Source organism: Dromaius novaehollandiae, chromosome W, assembly GCF_036370855.1.
Source record: "Dromaius novaehollandiae isolate bDroNov1 chromosome W, bDroNov1.hap1, whole genome shotgun sequence".
NCBI classification, from domain to species: Eukaryota; Metazoa; Chordata; class Aves; order Casuariiformes; family Dromaiidae; genus Dromaius; species Dromaius novaehollandiae.
In genome coordinates, this window is record NC_088130.1 from 23962869 (window position 1) to 23981682 (window position 18814).

Genomic DNA, 18814 nt, shown 5'->3' on the forward strand with positions numbered 1-18814 from the left:
ATTCTTATTTTTATTATTAATTGAATGACTGATACCACAATACTGAGTAACTTAACAGTAAACCTATGCCAGTCCTAGCAGTGGGGCAGTCTCTCAGAAATATTTCTGCATGCTTAACTTTAGAACTGACAAATCAAAGTGAATGTGTCAAGAATGTCAGTAAAAACTTCTGATTTGGTTAAACTCAGAGTGAAGAATCAGACTGTCAAAACTCTCTGTGAAAGGGAATGAAGCTGTGGGTCTATGACTGCCAGCGAAGGTGGCAGTGTAGTCCCAGACCGGTGCACTGAAGGCCAAGGGAGATAAAACACAAAGGAGTCCTCTTGGGTGAGTCTGAGCCAGAGGTATGTGATGCTTTGACGAGTACGTGGCCTGCCCAGAAGCTGAGGACGGAGCCAGTGGGCAACAGCAACGTGACAGGAAACCACGTGACTTTTGGAAGGAACCAATACAGAGATGGACTTTGTTTTGGGTTTCTAAAATCGCCCACTGGGTTTCACTTAACACAAAAATACACAGATCAAGACGAGAAATAATACTTCTTGCAATTATTTCCTTGCTTCTACTTTCTTACCAATTTGGAGCACTCTTCCGGAGTCGATGGCCTGGCCCAGAACAGTCTGAGTGACTCTTCCAAATCCTTTTTTCTCCAAATCATTTACTGCCTTCAGCTCAGATCACAATCTTGCGCATCTGTTGATCTAACAGCCAAACCTCTCTGCTCTGCTATCAAAGCATGTTGACGTCTCCCCTTCATTTGTCTAGGATTTCCCATGTGTGCCTGCGAGTCCACCTATACATCCTTATTCCAACACCTTGATTTCTTTGCTTTTTTATGCAAGGAAGCTATGGCAAAGGAAACTCTTGCAAACTTACCGCCTGACCATTTTTCTGGATCAGTTCCCTCACAGCACAGATGTGCTGACAGCAGAGGCTTTTTTTTTTTTTTTTTTTTTTTTTGCACTACAGCCATGCCAGTGCCTTCTATCCCTAGCTACCAAAAATTTTTACCCTTTATTGGGAGTAAGGTGCTTTTCTGAGTGTGCTTTAGCCTGTTCCAGTCAAAATGAGCTGGAGTGGTGGTTTATAGTTTAAATGCATTTTTTGGCAATTCAGCTGGCATATCTGGCGATGGCTGTTGAGCACACATCTCTGCCCTCAGGGTACAGTTAGACAAAATGGCAGAAGCCAATTGCATGGTTCATTGCCCCTAAAAGGAGGGGTCCTGCCCCGCTCACCCCCTCAATCTTCTGTCCCTCGCTCCCACCCACCTGCTGGCGGTGGCTCCCTCCCAGGGTGCGGGTGCCCCTCTCGCCACACTGGGAGCTGATTCAGCTCACTGAGCCAGCAGCAAACTAACCTCCCAAAAAGTCAATGGTTTTTCTGTTGGCTTAACAAACTCCACTGACTCCCTGAGGGGTCAAAGGAGTGCCAGGGCTGTGCAATGGAGAAGATGAGACCACACAGCTCGAAGGGCTGGAGAGCAAAGTGGGAAAACGGGGCCTGGGGCCTGGGCCTGCCCCTTTTGGCAGCAGCAAGCTGTTAGAGCAGCTCAAGTGTCTGGCTGGGCGGCACCCTCACAGCGCACAAAGGATGCCCCCATGAGAAAGGCTGCAGCAGTTGGTGTGCTGTAAAGTCACACCCTCCCTTACTCTGCAGCAACTTCACTCGATCCAGAGGTCTTTTGTTCCCCGTTTGTTCTCCAAATTCCCTCCCTGCAGGCAGGTAAGGGAAGTGGCTTCAGCTAATCTCCTTAGCATACCTATTGTCTGGCTAAAGTACAGTCATTATGTCCAACAAGCCTCCATTGTAACTGGGCCGGGAGAGACAGGCCACAGTCCAGGCGAGGCGGGTACCCCTTTGCAGGGGTGCTCAGTGGCCCAGCAAACCTCTTCGCTCAGCGCAGCAACCAGATTTACCCAAGTTTTCCCCAGTTCCCCATCCCTGCCTTATGTCAGGGCTCAAATCGCTAGGCTTCGATTAGGTGGGAGGAAGGTTTGCCAGGAAACTACTTCTGGCTGAATGCACATACATTACACGGCAGAACATGGCGGGCCCCTTATCTAATTAATTCTGTAATTGACAGGCATTGCCCAGTTTGGGAGAGATGTGCCTTTTTTTGGAACACACGTAATGCCAGTGGCTGGGAGAGCAAATATATATTTGAATTAAATTGTCAGTGACCAAGTTTGCCCTTATTCCCTCTAGTAATGAGCAAGCATATTCTGCTAGGCTCAGTGGCTTAACAGCAATGGAGGCAGGTTCAGGATACAACTATGAGGCTGCAAACAACTGTGTTGATAAAATAGGGTTATTCTCTAAGTCTACACGACTTGCTTGTCACTGCACTCCCATGTCTCTTCCCAGAAGTTACTAAACCTCAGCTCTGCCAGGTGAGCTAAGAAAAGCCCTCCACAACTTGCTCAAGCCTAAGTGGATTCAACTACCTTAAACAGTGTGAATAACAGGAGTTTGCTAATCTGTCTCATTTTTACTGAAATGGTCTAGGGAGCATTCAAATAAGTAGTTGCATGGGCAGTTTGGAGCAGGGGGAGGGAGAGTGATGTGCTCTTCCTTGGCAGGTTACGGGCAGTCTCTCTTCCCCGGCAGAGCCATCTGCAGAATGCATGTCTCTACCCTTCCAGTCTCCTGGGGAGATCTCCAGTGATGTCTTCTGAGTGAGAAACTTTTAAGGAGCAATTAGATACATATTGAATAAGCCATTAAAACATCATTTCATTTTAATGATTTGTATCTGCAAGAGGATGTAAATTAGTAATGGCCTATTAAACTTTACCATTTAAGTTATTCAAAAAAGACCTGTGAATATTAGCAGATTTAAAAAATGATGTGTGTGTATATATATACACACACACACACAAACGCATGTACACTCACAAACAGGCACACAATCACATTACTGCAATACTGCAAGGACTGAAATCAGTTTGGGGGTTTTGGCCTTATAAAACAAATGGCTCACACATGTTGTCCAGCTTGAAAGTTTGCAAGAGAGCTGATTACCAACAATTATTTTATATTTTATGATGCATTCTTTCATTCTATATTTGGGTTTGTTCATATGGAGTGCTCAGTTCAATACAAAGGTTTGTAGAAGCTGGAATTCCTAGATTCCTCCTGAAAGCTTGTTATTAGGGAGGCTACTTAAAAGTACTTTCTATAGCTGCTGACTGCTTCTGAAATGCATAACAACAAGCTTTCTCTGAAAAAAAGGAAAATCTTAAAAGAAAAACCTGGAGAGGACACTAATTTTCCTCATTCCGAGTAGGAGGTGTAATGTCTTTATAAAGTAATAATTAAAAGAAAAACAATTACTGGTGCCTTATCTGGACCTTGCAGCTGTACTTCCCCCTTTTGCATTAGCAGTGTGTGTTCTAAGGTTATGACAAACCATGAAAATTGCATCTTAAGAGGAGTTATATTCTTTTTCCCAGGATTTGATTGAAACAGACAGCTACATTTTGTGTATATATAATTAGGCAGTAAAATAGGCTTTGAAGGCAGATTTCTGTTTAGTATGTGAGTCACACGCACAACAGTCTTTCATTCAGCAACCAAAGACTGATCTTTTTAATGCCTCAACTCGCTCAACATGTTTTCTGAATGCTACATCTTGCAGGAGGAAAAAAAAAAGAGAGAAGAAAAAAAATAAAAAATTAGCCTTTAAGCCATATTTCTCTCTCTTTTTCTCCCCCCTTCCTCAACGAAAAACAATCTGAAAAGCCAATCTAGCAAGTCTGTGGTGATTTAACCTTACGACAAACTGATTTTTATCGTCTTTCTTTCCAGATTGTTGTCCAGGGCAGCACTGAATGCTGCACCAGCTCTAGGCGTATCTAATCCCTCTCATAAAAGGCCATTGTGGTAGTAAAACTGAGACCAATGGCTTTTTCATTCTCCACCTCTCAGCACTCCAAAGTAATGGCATTGGGGTCTCCTCTTCATGTTTTTCTTTTCAGATGCATAGTTTCTCCTTTTAATAAGGCTAAAATAGGGAGAAATAAAAGGAACACAATCACATTCTCCTCAAAGCTCTTTCTATAAATACCTTCTGGAGAACTGAGTTTAGGAATAATTATCTGCAGTCTGAGTGGTTGTAACATTATGTGTGAATACAGGAACATACCCTTGGAATTTTCTGATCAGTCTGAAATGTGTGAACATGTAAAAATGTTGGGAAGATAATACACAGGGCTTCATATTTTCTGCTTTAGGGCCACATGCTGCCATCCTTCCTCACCTTGAAGCCTGTGGCACTGCTGATGTGATGTGTTGTGCTCAACATCAGCACAGTTCTCACACCTACTCCTCAGGAATCAGGAGAAAGCCATGGCCAACTTATTTGATGCATTTGCCATGCATTCTTGCCAAGTATTTTCTCTGGAAAAGACAAATTATAACCTAGTTTTAGTACACATAACACATAAGAAGGGTAGGCACCCAGTATTTTCCTGGAAAAGTGCACTTTTTTTCTAAAAAGCCTTGACCTCGGTGCTTAAATGTTTTCATTAATAATAAGCTAACAGATTATATTTCAGAACTAATTCACCATTTTGAACAGCATTACAAGAGAAAGTTGGTCTGCATTTGATCACAAACTTTCATTTGACCTCACAAGAATGCTTTTAACCAGCAAAATACAGAGCGCTAGATAAAAAGATTTATGGCTACACATAGTTCACGCAAACTCATTTCTCCAAATTAAAACAGTGTATTTTAGTACTTCTTACTAATATCAGCTTAGTTAAAGGTGTCTTTTAATATCACTGTTGAAAATAAAAACCAACAAGCCTGTTTAAAAGCTATAAAACTTTGCTCAAGGCAAAATTTTAACATGTTTTAATTCTGAGGGCATTATATTTGAGCACCTAAAATTAGAGAAGTGTAAAATTAGAAAGCCAGATTTTTATACAGATATTTGTTCCTAAATTTCAAATCTGGGAGAGAAGGGGAAGGGGGAGTATGTACTCTGCAGAATACTATTCCACAGTCTAGAGTATGGTATAATTCATAAGTATCTGTGTCATTTAAGTACAATCTGGAGATCTTCTGTTAGGCGTTCTTGATGAAAAGGAGCTGGAATGCAGTCTGGTGAAGCAATGGAGGAATGATCCTCATGGAATTTCTTTCAGGTTCTTTTTCTGGTAATTCTATTAGAAGACAGCTGAAAAAATAGCATTTGTGGTTCCAGGACACTGCAAACCACCTCAGGCTCCACAAGGACCTCTGGGCATCTCCTAACGAGTTAGACTGCTTTAACCAGAATTAGGAGATGCATTCAGAGGCCCTCTGGGCTCAGAGTATGTTGGGGATGGATACCTGTGCATCAGGCCGCTCTTCACACCCCTGTGGCTGTTCAGCGAACAAGGCAAAAAGTCTGCACTCATCCCCCCCTTAAAGAGTTTGAAAGCATAGAAAGTCTTTACGCAAAAGTAGATATAGCTGAGGGCTGTGGGTGATTCTTTGGACTGTAGGCCAGTCTTTTGCTTTAGGCCCATGGAAGAGAGCAGTTGCAGGCACCAAAGGTCTGCTTTTTTAGTAGTTATTTACTATACACAATTGTAAAGCTAATGCAGATGTTCTTAATCACATTACACTTGATCTCAACATGCCTTACAAACACAGCTTTCAAAGCACCCTGTAAGTTAAGTAATCACTGTTACACCAAATTATGGCCTAGGAAGCAGAAGCAGTGAGAAGAGAAGACCCACAGATTTGAAAGGCTAGACTGCAGAGGCTCAGCAGCTTCCTAGACAGATCAGCTGTTCTTTGAGTCCCACACGAACAGTGGCAGCTTCAGTGCATGCTGCTATTTTAAAACAGAGACATAAGTAATGCACTCAGGATAGCTACAGTCATATCTTTTTTTGCTAGTAAGATGAATGATCAGCCAGTGATGGTGTTTGTTATTTGTTTGTCTTACAGTAATGTCTGGAAACACCAGCTAAATTTCACAGCCTCTGCTGTGCTACAAGTCCTAGACATTACACCAAGGAGCTTAACAAGCCTGCTGGCGAGTTGTACACACGCCTCAGGTTGACAGGGTAAGACATCATTAATGCCTTTTTGAATGTTGGATAAATTTTTCTGTGTTTGTGGATGCTTTATTTCCTTTTGTAGGAAATTCTCACAGTGTTCCATTTTTTTCGTGACGAGGTATTCCTTATCACCAGACTTCTAAATCAAGGCACACCTCAGAATTTTCTCCTCTCATTTTCTCCTCTATTTATCTGGCTTCTTCTCGCTTAAAATTAAACTTTCACAATCATATTTCCACAAATAATAACTAAAGGCTGGATGTGCCTTCTTCTCAAATATGATCAGTGTAGTTCTGCAATGTTTAGAGTAGCACCATGGAGAATGTAAGCCTAGAAAGTGAGTAATGCCTCTTCCGATTCAGGCTCTCTTTTTTGCTAAAAAATGTAACTGTGTTATTTTTGGCTGAGGAATTAACAAGTCTTAATCTACCTGCATTAGTTTTGTTCCTTTTCAAGGCAAGATGACTGAGTCACAGAGACAGGTACCATGACTTTCCTGAGGTCACATAATAAGCACAAGAGAGCTGAGGAAAGAACCCCAGTTCCCCATCCTTTGCACTAATGAGCGCATTCTTCCACTTCTGTATTTACACTGTCCTCTTCCTTTGTCTCCCTCTCTTGGTCTTAAGTCTCTCTCTCCTTTTTCTTCTACTGTCTGACCTCTGTGTCTACATACTGCTTTTCCAGAAGGTCCTTTCTTGTACCCTTGAGGGTACATAGGTCTCTGGGTATCTCTCTTCCTGCCCCACCACAGCAAAGGAAACAATGGTGGAGCAAGGGCAGTCAGCAAAGCAAGAAGCCACAGCTGCCTGCTCTGGCACCCATACCGCACTACTTAGGGATAGTCTCTTCAGTTGTAGCTACAGTGGCCCATGTACTTCATTTATTACTATGTCTCTCACCTCGATTATCAAGATCTCAGGCATTCATCTTGCCCTAAAGCATTCCCTTTCTCCTTCCACACCTCTGCATGTCTTTAAATCTACAGTTGTCAAATCCCAAACATGTTCTGATAACTTCTGTGGTGAGTTTTCAGTGTCATTCCTCTTCAAGCTTCTTTCTGTCAAAAATGTAGCAGTATGTTTCCTCATTCCTCCTAACCTTAGCCACAGAAACTTTGATGGCTGCATTCTTCCTTTTGCCAGCCAGTACACACGCTGACTCTTCATCATCATTACCTTACTCCTATTATACTATCTGATCTTGTCTCTGGCTCATTTCAGCTGCCCATCCAGCATCAGACCTCTTCCTAGTCTCTCTCCTTTTTCACACTGGACAACAAATCCCTCTCACCCCAGCTTCCACTGCAGACTCCTTATGCCTAATTGACTACTTCTCTGCAAATTCCATTTCAAGACTCATCTTCTCTCTCCCTGGCCTATGACTCCCAGCCTTCTCTCTAATAAAACAATCTAATCCTATTCTCTAAACCTCAGTTTCATTTCCTCATGCTCATTTGTTCTCTCTGAAAACCTGAAGTATGGCACCCAGCCACTGGCCTTTTGTACGTTTTTCACCTTAGCACTACTATAATGTGGATGCTGCCCAGATAAAATTCTGTACTTCCATCCATCATTTGTATTACAAATTATAATTGACTGTGAAACATTATGCTAGTTTGTATGAAAGAAGTTGTAAAAAAATACATTGTGTAATAGAATATTAAGGCTATGACAAAAGGCTGTAATAGATTTTAACATGTATCGCCTGTTTCTCATCACACACAGTCTATTAAGCAAGAAATACAGTTTTTTCAGTATTATCTGAATGTTTACACAACACTCTACATAAATAAATAATCTGTTGTTTAAATTACTTGAGCAGAAATTGAGTGTCTATATAGCAAACTGAAGGCTATACCCATGTCTGGGTCAAAGGTTTGTAGTTCAAATTCTACAGCAGGATTTCACAGAGCTGCTAAGTTAAGAGATGGGAAAGACTTACTAGGTCATTCAGTCCATTCCAATGCCAAAATAGACTCATTCCCCATAGTACATTTTTAATGCTTTTTCCAGCCTAGTTTTAAAGTCCCAAGCAATGGGACTTAACAACTTCCTTTGGGACATTATTTATTTCACTGATTAGCACATTTTACTGTTAGGATTTTTTTTTAATCTTAAACTTTTTTTTTCTTGTTTTTATCTTCCTTGCTCTTGGAAAGACAGGTTCTGTCCTGTCTACCTTTTGCACTCTCTCACTCTCTCCCAGTCTCCTGGTCTCCCAACACACACACATACAGTCTTTCATAAATCATTCCCTCTAGTTGCCAGGTCATTTTTGTTGCTCTTCTATAAACACCACAGTGGTACTTTGTTTCCATATATAACATAGATCTGTGTGCTGAACCATCAGAGATACTGACCTTTAGATTAGATATCCAACTGAGAGTCCTTGTGAGAATGCAGATGGATGTAAAAGAGTCTATGGACTGCTCTAAAGAAGAAAACACTGTTAGCATTGCCTCTTTCAAAAAAAGTAGTATCTAACATACGTATTTGCCAAGTGTATAATGACTCGTCTGTATGTTTGTATCACCAGTTCCCACAGTCCAGTCTGTGGATCATTGGCAGTCTGCAGAGCCATAATGAATGAACCACAGCTAATCTGCAGAGCAAGTAATGTTTGCCCACATCAATTAAAAGTTTGATCATGAGACTACAGGATAGGCTGTGATAAATTTGGGTAGTTGTAATGATTTACTAATCCAATTCCTCGGATCAATACGATAGCTTCCAATGTACTGCATTCAAAACTGCTGTGAGCAACCTTGTATTTGCAAAAAATAAAATAAAATAAAATAAAAAAGTAAGTTATATACAAGAGAAATGCCATTCTCTGTTTAGCATATTAACCTGGCAAATGAATCCTCAAAAGAAGTAGATTTTTGTTCTCTCTTTAGTGCCAAGTTAAAGAAAAAAAAGAATGCTGGTGTAATCACTGTGAACATGCCATGTTTAATATTGCGATTGCCAGCACATACATGCAACTCCACTCCCCCAACGTGAAATTCAGGAACAAAGGGTGCAATCGGAAGAGCTCCCCCGAGGAAAGGTAATTAAGACCCAGCTGCAAATGACGGTAAGACTAGCTGGCACTTTCAAACATGAATACATTTAACACCACTGATTTTAAAGTTGGTCCTTTCCGCGGAGTACGAGGAGGAACTAAGAAGTGCTCCTTCCGAAAGCCGTCCACTAGGAAATACTGACTTGACCCTACGTTGCCCAAGGACACAGGTGCCGGGGGTGGCGGAAGCATCCAGCACGCGCCCAAGGCACAAGCGGATCGGGCGCGGTGCGGTGCGGCGCGGCCGCAGAACCCCGCGGCGAGGCTCAGCCAATGAGGAGGCGGAAAAGCACATTTTCCTCGCGGTGATTGGCCGCTGCGGCCCGGCGCTGGCCTCGGCGCGGGCGCGGGCAGAGGCGCGCCGCGGCGGGCAGCGACTTTCTGCTCCTCTGTTTCTTGCTAAATGTTCTGAGGCCGATTGCACTGATTTATCTTGTTGCCAAGCTGTTCTGGGAGGAGGAAAAAGGAGCGTTTGCTCGTAACAAACGTGTTTTTAAACCGTCCAGGAGTGTGAGATAAGAGCCTCACATGCCTTTTGCTAAAAATAGACATTTGCTGGTGATTTTTCTTAGCGTATATGATGCATATGTCTGGCAAGATAATGGGAAAAAAAAGCCTGAGGTTTTCTTTGAGATTACTAGCGGTCTGCAGCTGCATTAATTAGAAAGGGATTTCCTATTTTAGACAAACATCACTAATTTATTGGCCTTCTGTCTGTCTTGTAAAACGTACACGAGCACGAAGTTGTAATTTAATTTAGCGAGCAGGCAGAAATTAATGAAGGCGAAAAAGCCACTAAATCATACAAGGGGCGTTGGCTTCTTTTTGAAATAAGGACATTTCCACCCTGACAAGAGGGTATGAGTTAAGTGGTCTTTTTGCAGCTGCTTCTGGGAGGTGACGGCTGCAGATGCACCCTTAGGCCTGTGAGTGGGCTTGCTGCAATTTCTGCCTCAGGAACAGATAAATAAAAGCCCCTCTTTGATAATCAGTGTAGTACGTTGGACAGCCTCTTTCACTGTATAGACATATGCAAAAGCCAGATGGGAGAGGGGCGAGAGGAGCGGCTCTCTTCTGAGTATCATGATCTAAGGAAGTGTGTGAAGATATTTTACCCCGGAATTGGCAGTTGTGGTTGCAAAAACGGCTCTTTCATCGACCATTGCTTTGAGGAATTAAAAGGATGGTGTAATGCAGATAAAGCGGAGGCATTTTTGCAATATCTCCCAGTGACCGTTCCTTGGCTAGTTAACAGACCAGCTATTCAGAAGCAATTTTCTTTGGGCTGAAATTATGTGCTGACCGTAGCAGATCACTTCCCATAATAACCCTTCCCCCACCCAATGCTAAATACAATGTCTCCTACTCACTGTATAATAACGTGAAAATGACTGTAATTTTGCAGGCGAGAAGCAGCCCAAAGTGAAACATGTCTAAACAGGGGTCGATTTTGAGAGATCAGGGCTATTACCTAAATCTGAAAAATACATATTGTTAAAAAAAACCCAAAAACACAGCAACACTGATCGGTGACTAAGTAGCATAAAAAGTAGGCTTGATATTGCTGATCTTAAAAATCCTCGCTAACCACCCAGCAACATCACTTCAGAGCTACCCTGGTGAGCCTGCGACTTTTGGTGCCTTGTAAAATTGTGCATGCTCGTTCCCCATGTGTGGCAAATACCCAGGTGCAGGCGGTCACCCTCCATATGGGGGTCCATTTCACCTCCCTGCATGGCGGGCCCGGGGCCACCGCAGACCCTGTTCCTCCACGAACCCTGTTCCTCCACGAACAAGCCTTTGCGGGGCCAGGCCGTGCGGGGCCCTGATGTGGGCTGGTCTCACATCCAGGCCTTCGCGTAGGCCAGGCCAGCAAGCGTCTCCCGCGGTATTTTCTGCTGTCCCGTACTCTAGCTGTGTTTGTTTTCTTTTCGTAATCGTGGAAAAATGTAACGTGATGGAGGGCCTGTCTGGCAATGGACTTATCGGTGCTAATAAGCCCTTCGTTATCAGCCCCAGAAGGGGAAGTGTTTTTACACCAGGAGACATGGTTTCCTCCAGGTGATTTCCAAGCCCCCCAAGGGGGTAGGTGCTGGCTGCCCCACAGCCATCGACCTGGGGCAGGGGCCACCCTTAGCTGGGGGCCAGGGGCAGCAGGTGCCTCCCGAGGGCCCTTTGGCTGCCGGGGACAGCGAGGCAGGGTGCCACAGGCAGCTTTTCCTCCCCAAAACGGTGTCGTTTTTCCCCGATGCCCCAGCAGTGAGCAGGTTTAGGTGGCTTCCCTCCTCGGGTGTGTCCTCCCCTTATCACCCCTTTGATGGAAAGTGTGTAACGTGGGGACATTAATGCCCATAATTTGCTCAGCTGGATGAAATCCAAAGGCGCGTTTTGTCACCCTGCCCTGTGCGCGTGGGACATTGCAAAAGCCGCGCTTCCACTTCTCTCCGGAAACCACGGCTCAGGCAACGCTTGCGTTTGGCGAGGAAAAACATCCCCTATCGATTTTCACAGGGAGATCATTCAGAGTGAGATTAAAAATAAAAAAAATTAAAGAAAAGGGAAAGGGAGCAAATTGTGCCTCCGTATGAAAAACAACGGCAGTCGAGTCCTCGGCCCGCCCTGCGGGCGCGGCCGTTATGGCCGTTGATGGGGGTCGCGCGGGCACCAACGGCCGGCGCGGGGCAGGGGCAGGGGCGGATCTGCCCCCCCCGCTCCCCCTCGCCGTGTCGCGGGTGGCAGCGGCGGGGTCGGGGGCCGGTCCCGCCCCACGTGTCGCGGGTGGCAGCGGCGGGGCCGGGGGCCGGTCCCGCCCCACGTGTCGCGGGCGGCGGCGGCGCTCACACGTGGCCCCGGCCCGCCCCCGCAGCGCGCAAAGGGTTAAGCGCAATTTGCAGTTGTGCGGCGTAATGGCTCCCAACCTAAACAAAAGGAATGATTAAGGGGGGATATTTTCGAGCTACACAAAGCCCGATAGGGAAGATTTGTGTTACTAATTCCTGTGAAAGGATGTTCACGTGGTAGTTATATGGTCGCTTGCATTCACAGTTCAGTGCTTGCAGCAGTAAATCAGGCGCCTGGAAACAAAAGGGTTATTTTCTGCTCCCCCTCCTTCGTAGAGGGGGAAAATAAATAAAACCCGACCTGCCTAACTTAAGCCATATTGTAAAAATGATCATGAAATAAAATACGCGGGGAGGGAAGCAGGGTGAAGCTGAGAAATAGGGCTGATGTGAGCAGACTGCAGTACCTCGGTGTCCCTCAGAGCAGAGGTGGGGGGGCTGCCTTCCCCTGAACCTCCCTTCAGCCCCTTCCTTCAGACACTGTTTGCTTTTCTCCTTCGCTAAGCACGAAAATAATCGCACATGTGTAGTGCCAGCTCTCTCTCGCTGGGTTCAAGCTGTTATAATTTTGAATGAGGGGGCATTTAAAAATTATGAGTGAGACTCTAAATTGCCTCTTTGAAACCGGCACAGAAAAATCATTCATCATCACTTCGAAAACTGCCCTGAAATTAAATTAAAATGAAATGAAGGAGTCTTCCTCCCAACGTGTGAGTCTTGGCAGAGCTACTCTCCACCTTGTTTTTTTTCCTCTCTCTCCTCTCTCTCTTTTAAGCACTATGCAGGATAATGCCGTAATTGAAATGGGAAACATGATTTGTATCTCGCTGCAGCAGGAGGCTGCCTACTGTAGCACTGGGGGTAGTCGGAGGGTTGCAAAACGCGGGGCTGTGCGTGCGTGCGTGCGTGTGCGTGCGTGCGTGCGTGCGTGCGTGTGTGTGTGTGTGTGTGTGTGCGCGTGTGCTTGTGTGTGTGCGTGTGTGTGCGCGTGTGCTTGTGTGTGTGCGTGCGTGTTTCTGTCTCTCACCCCCGCCGGCAGGCAGGAGGAGCGGCGGGCCAATCAGAGAGCCCGGTTTCATAAAAGCTGGTCTCTGATTGGCCGCGTGGGGAAGGGCATTGGGAACAAAGAAAAGTCCCTTTCAGGTACCGAGCCCGAGCCGGCTCCCGCTCCCCCTCCTCCGCTCCCGGCCGCTGCCGCTCGCGGGTGCTGTAAAGGCAGCTTGTTGTGTAGTGTGTGTGTGTACATGTGTGTGTGCAGGGGGACTCTGATTTTGTTTTTGTTTTTGTTTTTTTTGGTTGTTTTGATTTTGTTTTAAGAAAGGAAGGTTCACGGTATCTGGTGCTCGCTTCTTCCACACACAATAAATCTGTTGAAGACATTAGAAATTTTTTTTTCCAAAAATAAAAAGCGGCTGCAACAAAAACACACTCAATGCAGTTAGAAGGAAAAGGTCAACTCGATCCAATACAGATCGTAAGTACGGTTGCGTGATGTGTCTATAGCACTTAGAGGGGATTTTTTTTCATGCAAATGGGAGTGTTAAGAGTTTTGGGCGTTGAAATAACTAGGGTTTTTTGGGGGGGTTAAAAAAAGAAAATTCCACAAGCAGGAGGATGAGTTATTTGAGGGAAATATGAGGGTGAAAGCACTGTAGTCACACAAATCATACTTGACGGTGCACTCGGGGGGCGTTAAAGCGTAGTGCCTTTTGGGGGTTTTAACTAACCAAGAGGGGGAAATAAAAGTGACACAATTACAGAGCAGTCTGCACCCCCCCACCCCACCCCTCAAAAGCAAGTAACTTGTTAATAGGAGTGATGGGGTTCAGACGGATCCCGGTGGCACAGGAGGTGTTTCTCCTGTCACATGTTAATGCCAGAAGTGCAAGGCTGAAGTCGGGGGGTGGCATCGCCCGTTTGGTCCCGATGCCTTGAGCGCTTCCTGCCGACCTCTCCCACCAAACGAGCCCCCAGCAGACCCCCGCCGCGGCGGCTGGCTGGGGGCTATCAGACCGCGAGCCACCTTCTTCAGCCGAGAGGACGTGAAAACCTCGAAATAACTCCCCCCCCATCTCCTCTCTCTGCAATTTGTAGTACTTTAGATAAGTCGAGGAAAGGTTTATAAGGTGTTTCTCTGAAACATACGCTTTTGCCATGGCATTCAGCCCCCCCCCCCCCCCCCCCAGCTTGAGGGATCCCCTTGGCTGAGGAGAACGCTTCACCTCTGTGACTGGTAGCGGTGCCAGCGGCGGGTGGGGGGGGAGAGAGAGACCTTACGGGCTCTGTGGTGTGTGTGTGTGTGTGTGTGTGTGTGTTTTTTTTAAAGACCAGATCAGTATTTGCTTGATACGCTTGTCACCCATTTTTGTTCTCACGACAACCAATTGAGCCCGTGAGCCTCACGTGACGCGGGAGGCCTGAACTGTAACGGAACCGCCGCTCCTCGGGGGTTGGCGGTTGCTGGCGCGGCCGCCCCTCCCCCCCCGCCACCCCCCGCCACCGGCAATTCATTACGGCTTTTAGCTTCCCAACGCCGGCTAATTAAAAATACTAAGCTAAAGCTCCGAGCCCGTCTGACTTTGGGGGGGGGGGGGGGGGGGAAGGAGGGCTGGTGGTGGAAGAGGGGGAGAAAAGAAATAGACTGCGAGGTTTGCTGAAACAATAAGGGGGGGGGGGGGAGCGATCTGTCCTGAAAAAAGGTCGTCTGTTTTATCTCTTTGGACTCTAATTACTGAATTACTTACCACATGACTGATTAGCCCAAGCTACCTTTTTTAATTTTTTTTTTTCTAGACAGCAATTTGGAACTCTGGTCTGTGCGGTTTTTTTTTTTAAACGTATATTTTGAAGACCCCCCCCCCCCAAATCCTATCCTTGGGAAAATTTACTTCATTTGAGAGCACGCTCTCCTTCCTCCACTCCCACAAAATGTTTTGATAACTGGTTTATCAGATCAGTGGTTCCCCCCTCCCGCTCCTCCTCCTCTTCCTCGGCCCCCCTCCCCCTCCGTTTCCCCTCAAGTTAGTTCAAGAAATCAGATCTGTCAGGACGGGCGAAAAAAATGCCACTTCCCAACTAACAGGCGGAATCCAGCCCAGATTTTCAGTCCTTTCTTCTTCTTTTTTTCCTTCCTCCCTTTCACTAATTTATCCCGATGTTAGCACATTCTGTCTTGTAACACCCGGACGCCTGTAGGTTTGTTTCATGGGATCATTACTTACTGATCAGGAGGGCTCCGAGGTCCGGGGCTGAAGACGGAGTGTGAAGTTGGGGAAACATTTTTAAGATTACTGTGATTATTACTGCCTCTCGGTGCTCATTCGGGAAAGCAAACAAAAATCTGGTCCTCGATGCTCCTGTTCTGAATGTGAGATGTGACCTACCAGCTTGTAAAGTTGTGAGGAACAGCATTTTTTTTCTTTTTAAGCAAGGAGGAAAAACAAAACAAACAAAAAAGGACTTCTGATCCGTGTGCCAAAGTAGGGGGAGATATGTTATTGACCGATTTATACTGGCTGAGATGTTACTTGCTTTCTACTTCTTGATCACTTGCTCTTTAAGTAAAATGAGGCACAGAGTTGTTGCTGAGACGAGTGGGAACAGCATTTTGATTTGCTGGTTTAATTAAAAAAATGATAAAGGATTAAAGGTAAGCAATACGCATATATATGTATATGTATAAATATTTCAACAGTCGACTGTAAGAGGGAGAGATCCCTTTAAAAATCGTTTTAACTAAGCTTTGTCAAACACACACTCATTTGCGGTCACTGAGGCCACCTTGGTGCAGATCACTTAAAGTGTATGTCTTAATCAGTTTCCTGTACAGTCAGTAATACTATATTTAACAGACCTAACAATTGTGTGACCTAGGAGTACATTAGAACTGCTTGTAGAACTGTTATCTTGGGCATATTTTTAAAAGAAAGAAGACTTTTTTATTTCTTTTTCTATTTTTTTACCAGTGGAGTTTAATAATTTTCAGTAAACATTTGTATATGTAGGTTGCTGGCTTTTAATAGAAGCTGTATTGTGTCAAGGAAAATTAGGTTTCCCACTTCTTGCTGTTCTTCCCTCCCCCCCTTTCAAAAAAAAAAAAAACCGATTAAGTAGAAAGAGGTAAAGATAATACAGGAAAGTCACAAAACTTCAAGGGTCTGGTTTAAAGCCACAAAATCCATGGAATGCACTGAAGAGTGAATCTGTGTCCTTCCTTTTCTCCCTTTTGTGCCTAGGTGGTGGTCCAGGGGGTTAGATTACAACATGTGCTCCAACAGCTAGGCACGAGTCCTAAGTCTGTATTTCCTGAGCTTTGTGGATTTAAATCATGTAGTTAAATTTTTGTGTTTTTTTTTTCTTCTTCTTTTTTTGGACATGACTTTTTAAGAGAGATCGTGGATGTTGGGATACAACTAGATTCAAGATGCTCACTATAAAAGCATCACAGCCTTTGCCTCCGGTTTAACAAACTTAAAAACAAACCAACCCGTGGAAATATTGAATGATTTCGCTCCCCCTGCCTTCTCCCTTTTTATTAATCGTATTATATTCTGGTAACACCCAGACAAGAAATATTCGACTTTTCCCCTCCTCACAGGAAAAGGTGGACGTGGACTGCAGGGTATAAACCTAGACATACCTGGGGGAGGAAGACAAGAAGAGTTAAATTTAAAAAAGCCCAACGGAGATAAACGAATGTCCCCACATCTCCAAAGGAAAGTTCATCGGATTTTTATTCTAGAGATCTCATCTTCAGGATGTCAGTGAACACTTCCACTGCAGGAAAAGGTGTGGATCCAAACGCAGTTGATACTTATGACAGTGGCGATGATTGGGAAATCGGGGTTGGGAATTTAATAATCGATTTGGACGCCGATTTGGAAAAGGACAGACAGAAATTTGAGATGAATAATTCCACGAATACCAGCAGCAGCAGCAACACCAGCTCCAAGGATTGCGGGGGTCTGGCTTCCAGTGGGGCTAATGCTACCTCAGCCTTAGCTGATGGCCTAAAATTTGCTTCTGTTCAGCCCTCTGCTCCCCAGGGGAATTCCTCTCACAAAGAGACTAGCAAATCAAAAGTGAAAAGGAGTAAAACTTCTAAGGATGCTAATAAATCTCTGCCTTCTGCTGCCTTGTATGGGATTCCTGAGATCAGCAGTGCTGGCAAGAGGCAGGAAGTCCAAGGGCGCCCTGGAGAGGCAGCTGGCATGAATTCAGCTCTGGGTCAAAGTGTGAGCAGTAACCCAAATGGCAATAACAACACCAGCAACAACAACACTATTGCCTCTTGTGGGAAAAACAAAGAGGAGAAACCAGGTAAAAACCAGGGCAGCAGAGGCTCCAAGCGGGATAAGGATGCGGGGAAATCCAGGAAGGACAAGCAGCATGACCTGCAGCAGGGCCACCCCAACGGCAGTGGGGGTGGCGGCAGCCAAGCTCCCCCTGGGCACCTGTATGGCTACGGGGCCAAGGGAGGCGGTGGTGGGAGCAGCAGCCCCTTCCACTGCGCCTCCTCCGCCGTGGGGGAGGTGAGCAAAAGTACCCCGGATTCAGGGTTAATGGGGAACTCTATTTTGGTAAAGAAGGAAGAGGAGGAGGAGGAGAGCCACAGGCGAATCAAGAAATTGAAAACAGAAAAGGTAGGACAAGCTCCTCTCCACCACCTCTCTTCTGTGTCTCCCTGTGTCTATGATAAACTTCCCACAACTGTGTGCTTGGCTCCTGTTCTCTGTTGTGTATGTGACATGCATCTGTTCTTCCTCTAAACCGAAAATCCCTGTCCCTAGGCAGAAGACACCACGTTTTGAGTGTGCTGCTTTTCCTTTTGATTTCCTCTCCCCATCCCCAGACCTGGAGAACATTTCTGTTTCGTGTTGTCTGCCTCTTTTGATTGCATTCACCTGAAAGGACAAAACCCCAAGATGACCCTGACTGAGCTGTCTCTGGTTTCAGCAGTGAGCAGCAGTGTTGGTACCAGTGGGATGGCACGTGTTGTCAGGCTGGAGGTTTGTGTGTTTGCCTAGGGGGCTGTGTAGCTCAGGCTGCACCAGTAGCAGGTCTTGGAGTTATATGTACTGACCCCTTTCTGTGACACCGGCGGATATTCGCAGCCGTTCCTCTCCCAGGCTGTAAAGGGACTCTCCCTCCCTGCTCCCTGACCCCTGCTTTGGAGTCCGGATTGTGCCTGGGAGAAGAGAGGCATCAGCAGAGACCTGGGCTCCGCCACTCCCCTTGGCGGAGATGTGGGATGCTTGTCGTACCGGGGGCTCTTGTGGTGCCCCGAGGCCCCGAAAGCTGCTGTGGAGAAGGGGAAGGAGTGAGCCAGTAGACAGGCGGTGCCTCTAGTCCTGCTGGAAGGAGGAGGCTGGGAGGAGGGGAATGCACCTTGTACTGAGCTGTGTGTGCAAAACAGCTTGCAGAACAGTGTGTCTCCTGTCTGGGGAGCTTTCTTATCTGAGCCCTGTGGGTTCTTGGATGTGAACTACTTGTTTGCCGAGTGGTTGAAATGTATGAAAGACATCAGATGGGGGTGTGTGTTTTTCTTGCTTTCTATTAATGTGTGAAGGATGCTTTCTGGAAGAATAAACGGCCTTGTGTTCTTGGGGAAGGGCGGGGGGAGAGTTCGCCTTTTGTTACTGCTCATTCAGGCAGGTTCTGGAGGCAGCAGGAGCTGTTGGGTCCAGAGGGCAGGAGGCTGCTTCTCTGGGATCTCGGGGCTGGTGTTGGCCCGGGACTACGAGGCAGATGAATTCTACAGGTTGTTACGCCACGAGACCCTAGCCTGCCTGGAAAGGAAAGCAAAAGCTACCCACCTCCAAATGAGCAGCGTCAGGGTGTTAGATTGTG

At 45.7% G+C, this 18814-nt stretch overlaps 1 protein-coding gene and 1 long non-coding RNA gene across 8 annotated transcripts in view; one reads left to right on the top strand and one right to left on the bottom strand.

The window, feature by feature from the left end:
- Positions 1-1392: 1392 nt before the first annotated feature.
- Positions 1393-15317, bottom strand: LOC112992371 (uncharacterized). The gene is made up of 4 exons (XR_010385852.1): positions 15187-15317; positions 8422-8492; positions 4262-4401; positions 1393-4006 (listed from the first exon to the last, which is right to left on the bottom strand). It is a non-coding gene; the product is annotated as an uncharacterized LOC112992371 (long non-coding RNA).
- Positions 13107-18814, top strand: part of LOC135323431 (zinc finger protein 608) — an 86399-nt gene continuing 80691 nt past the window's right edge. The window contains exons 1-2 of one of the 7 annotated variants that reach the window (XM_064500947.1): positions 13107-13439; positions 16201-17607. In XM_064500947.1, coding sequence (XP_064357017.1) covers positions 16723-17607 — 885 coding nt within the window. In that variant the 5' untranslated portion in view covers positions 13107-13439; positions 16201-16722. Of the gene's footprint in view, positions 13440-14947; positions 15615-16200; positions 17608-18814 lie in introns of those variants that run through there. The other 6 variants (XM_064500949.1, XM_064500950.1, XM_064500952.1 and 3 more) reach the window with 6 other exon arrangements.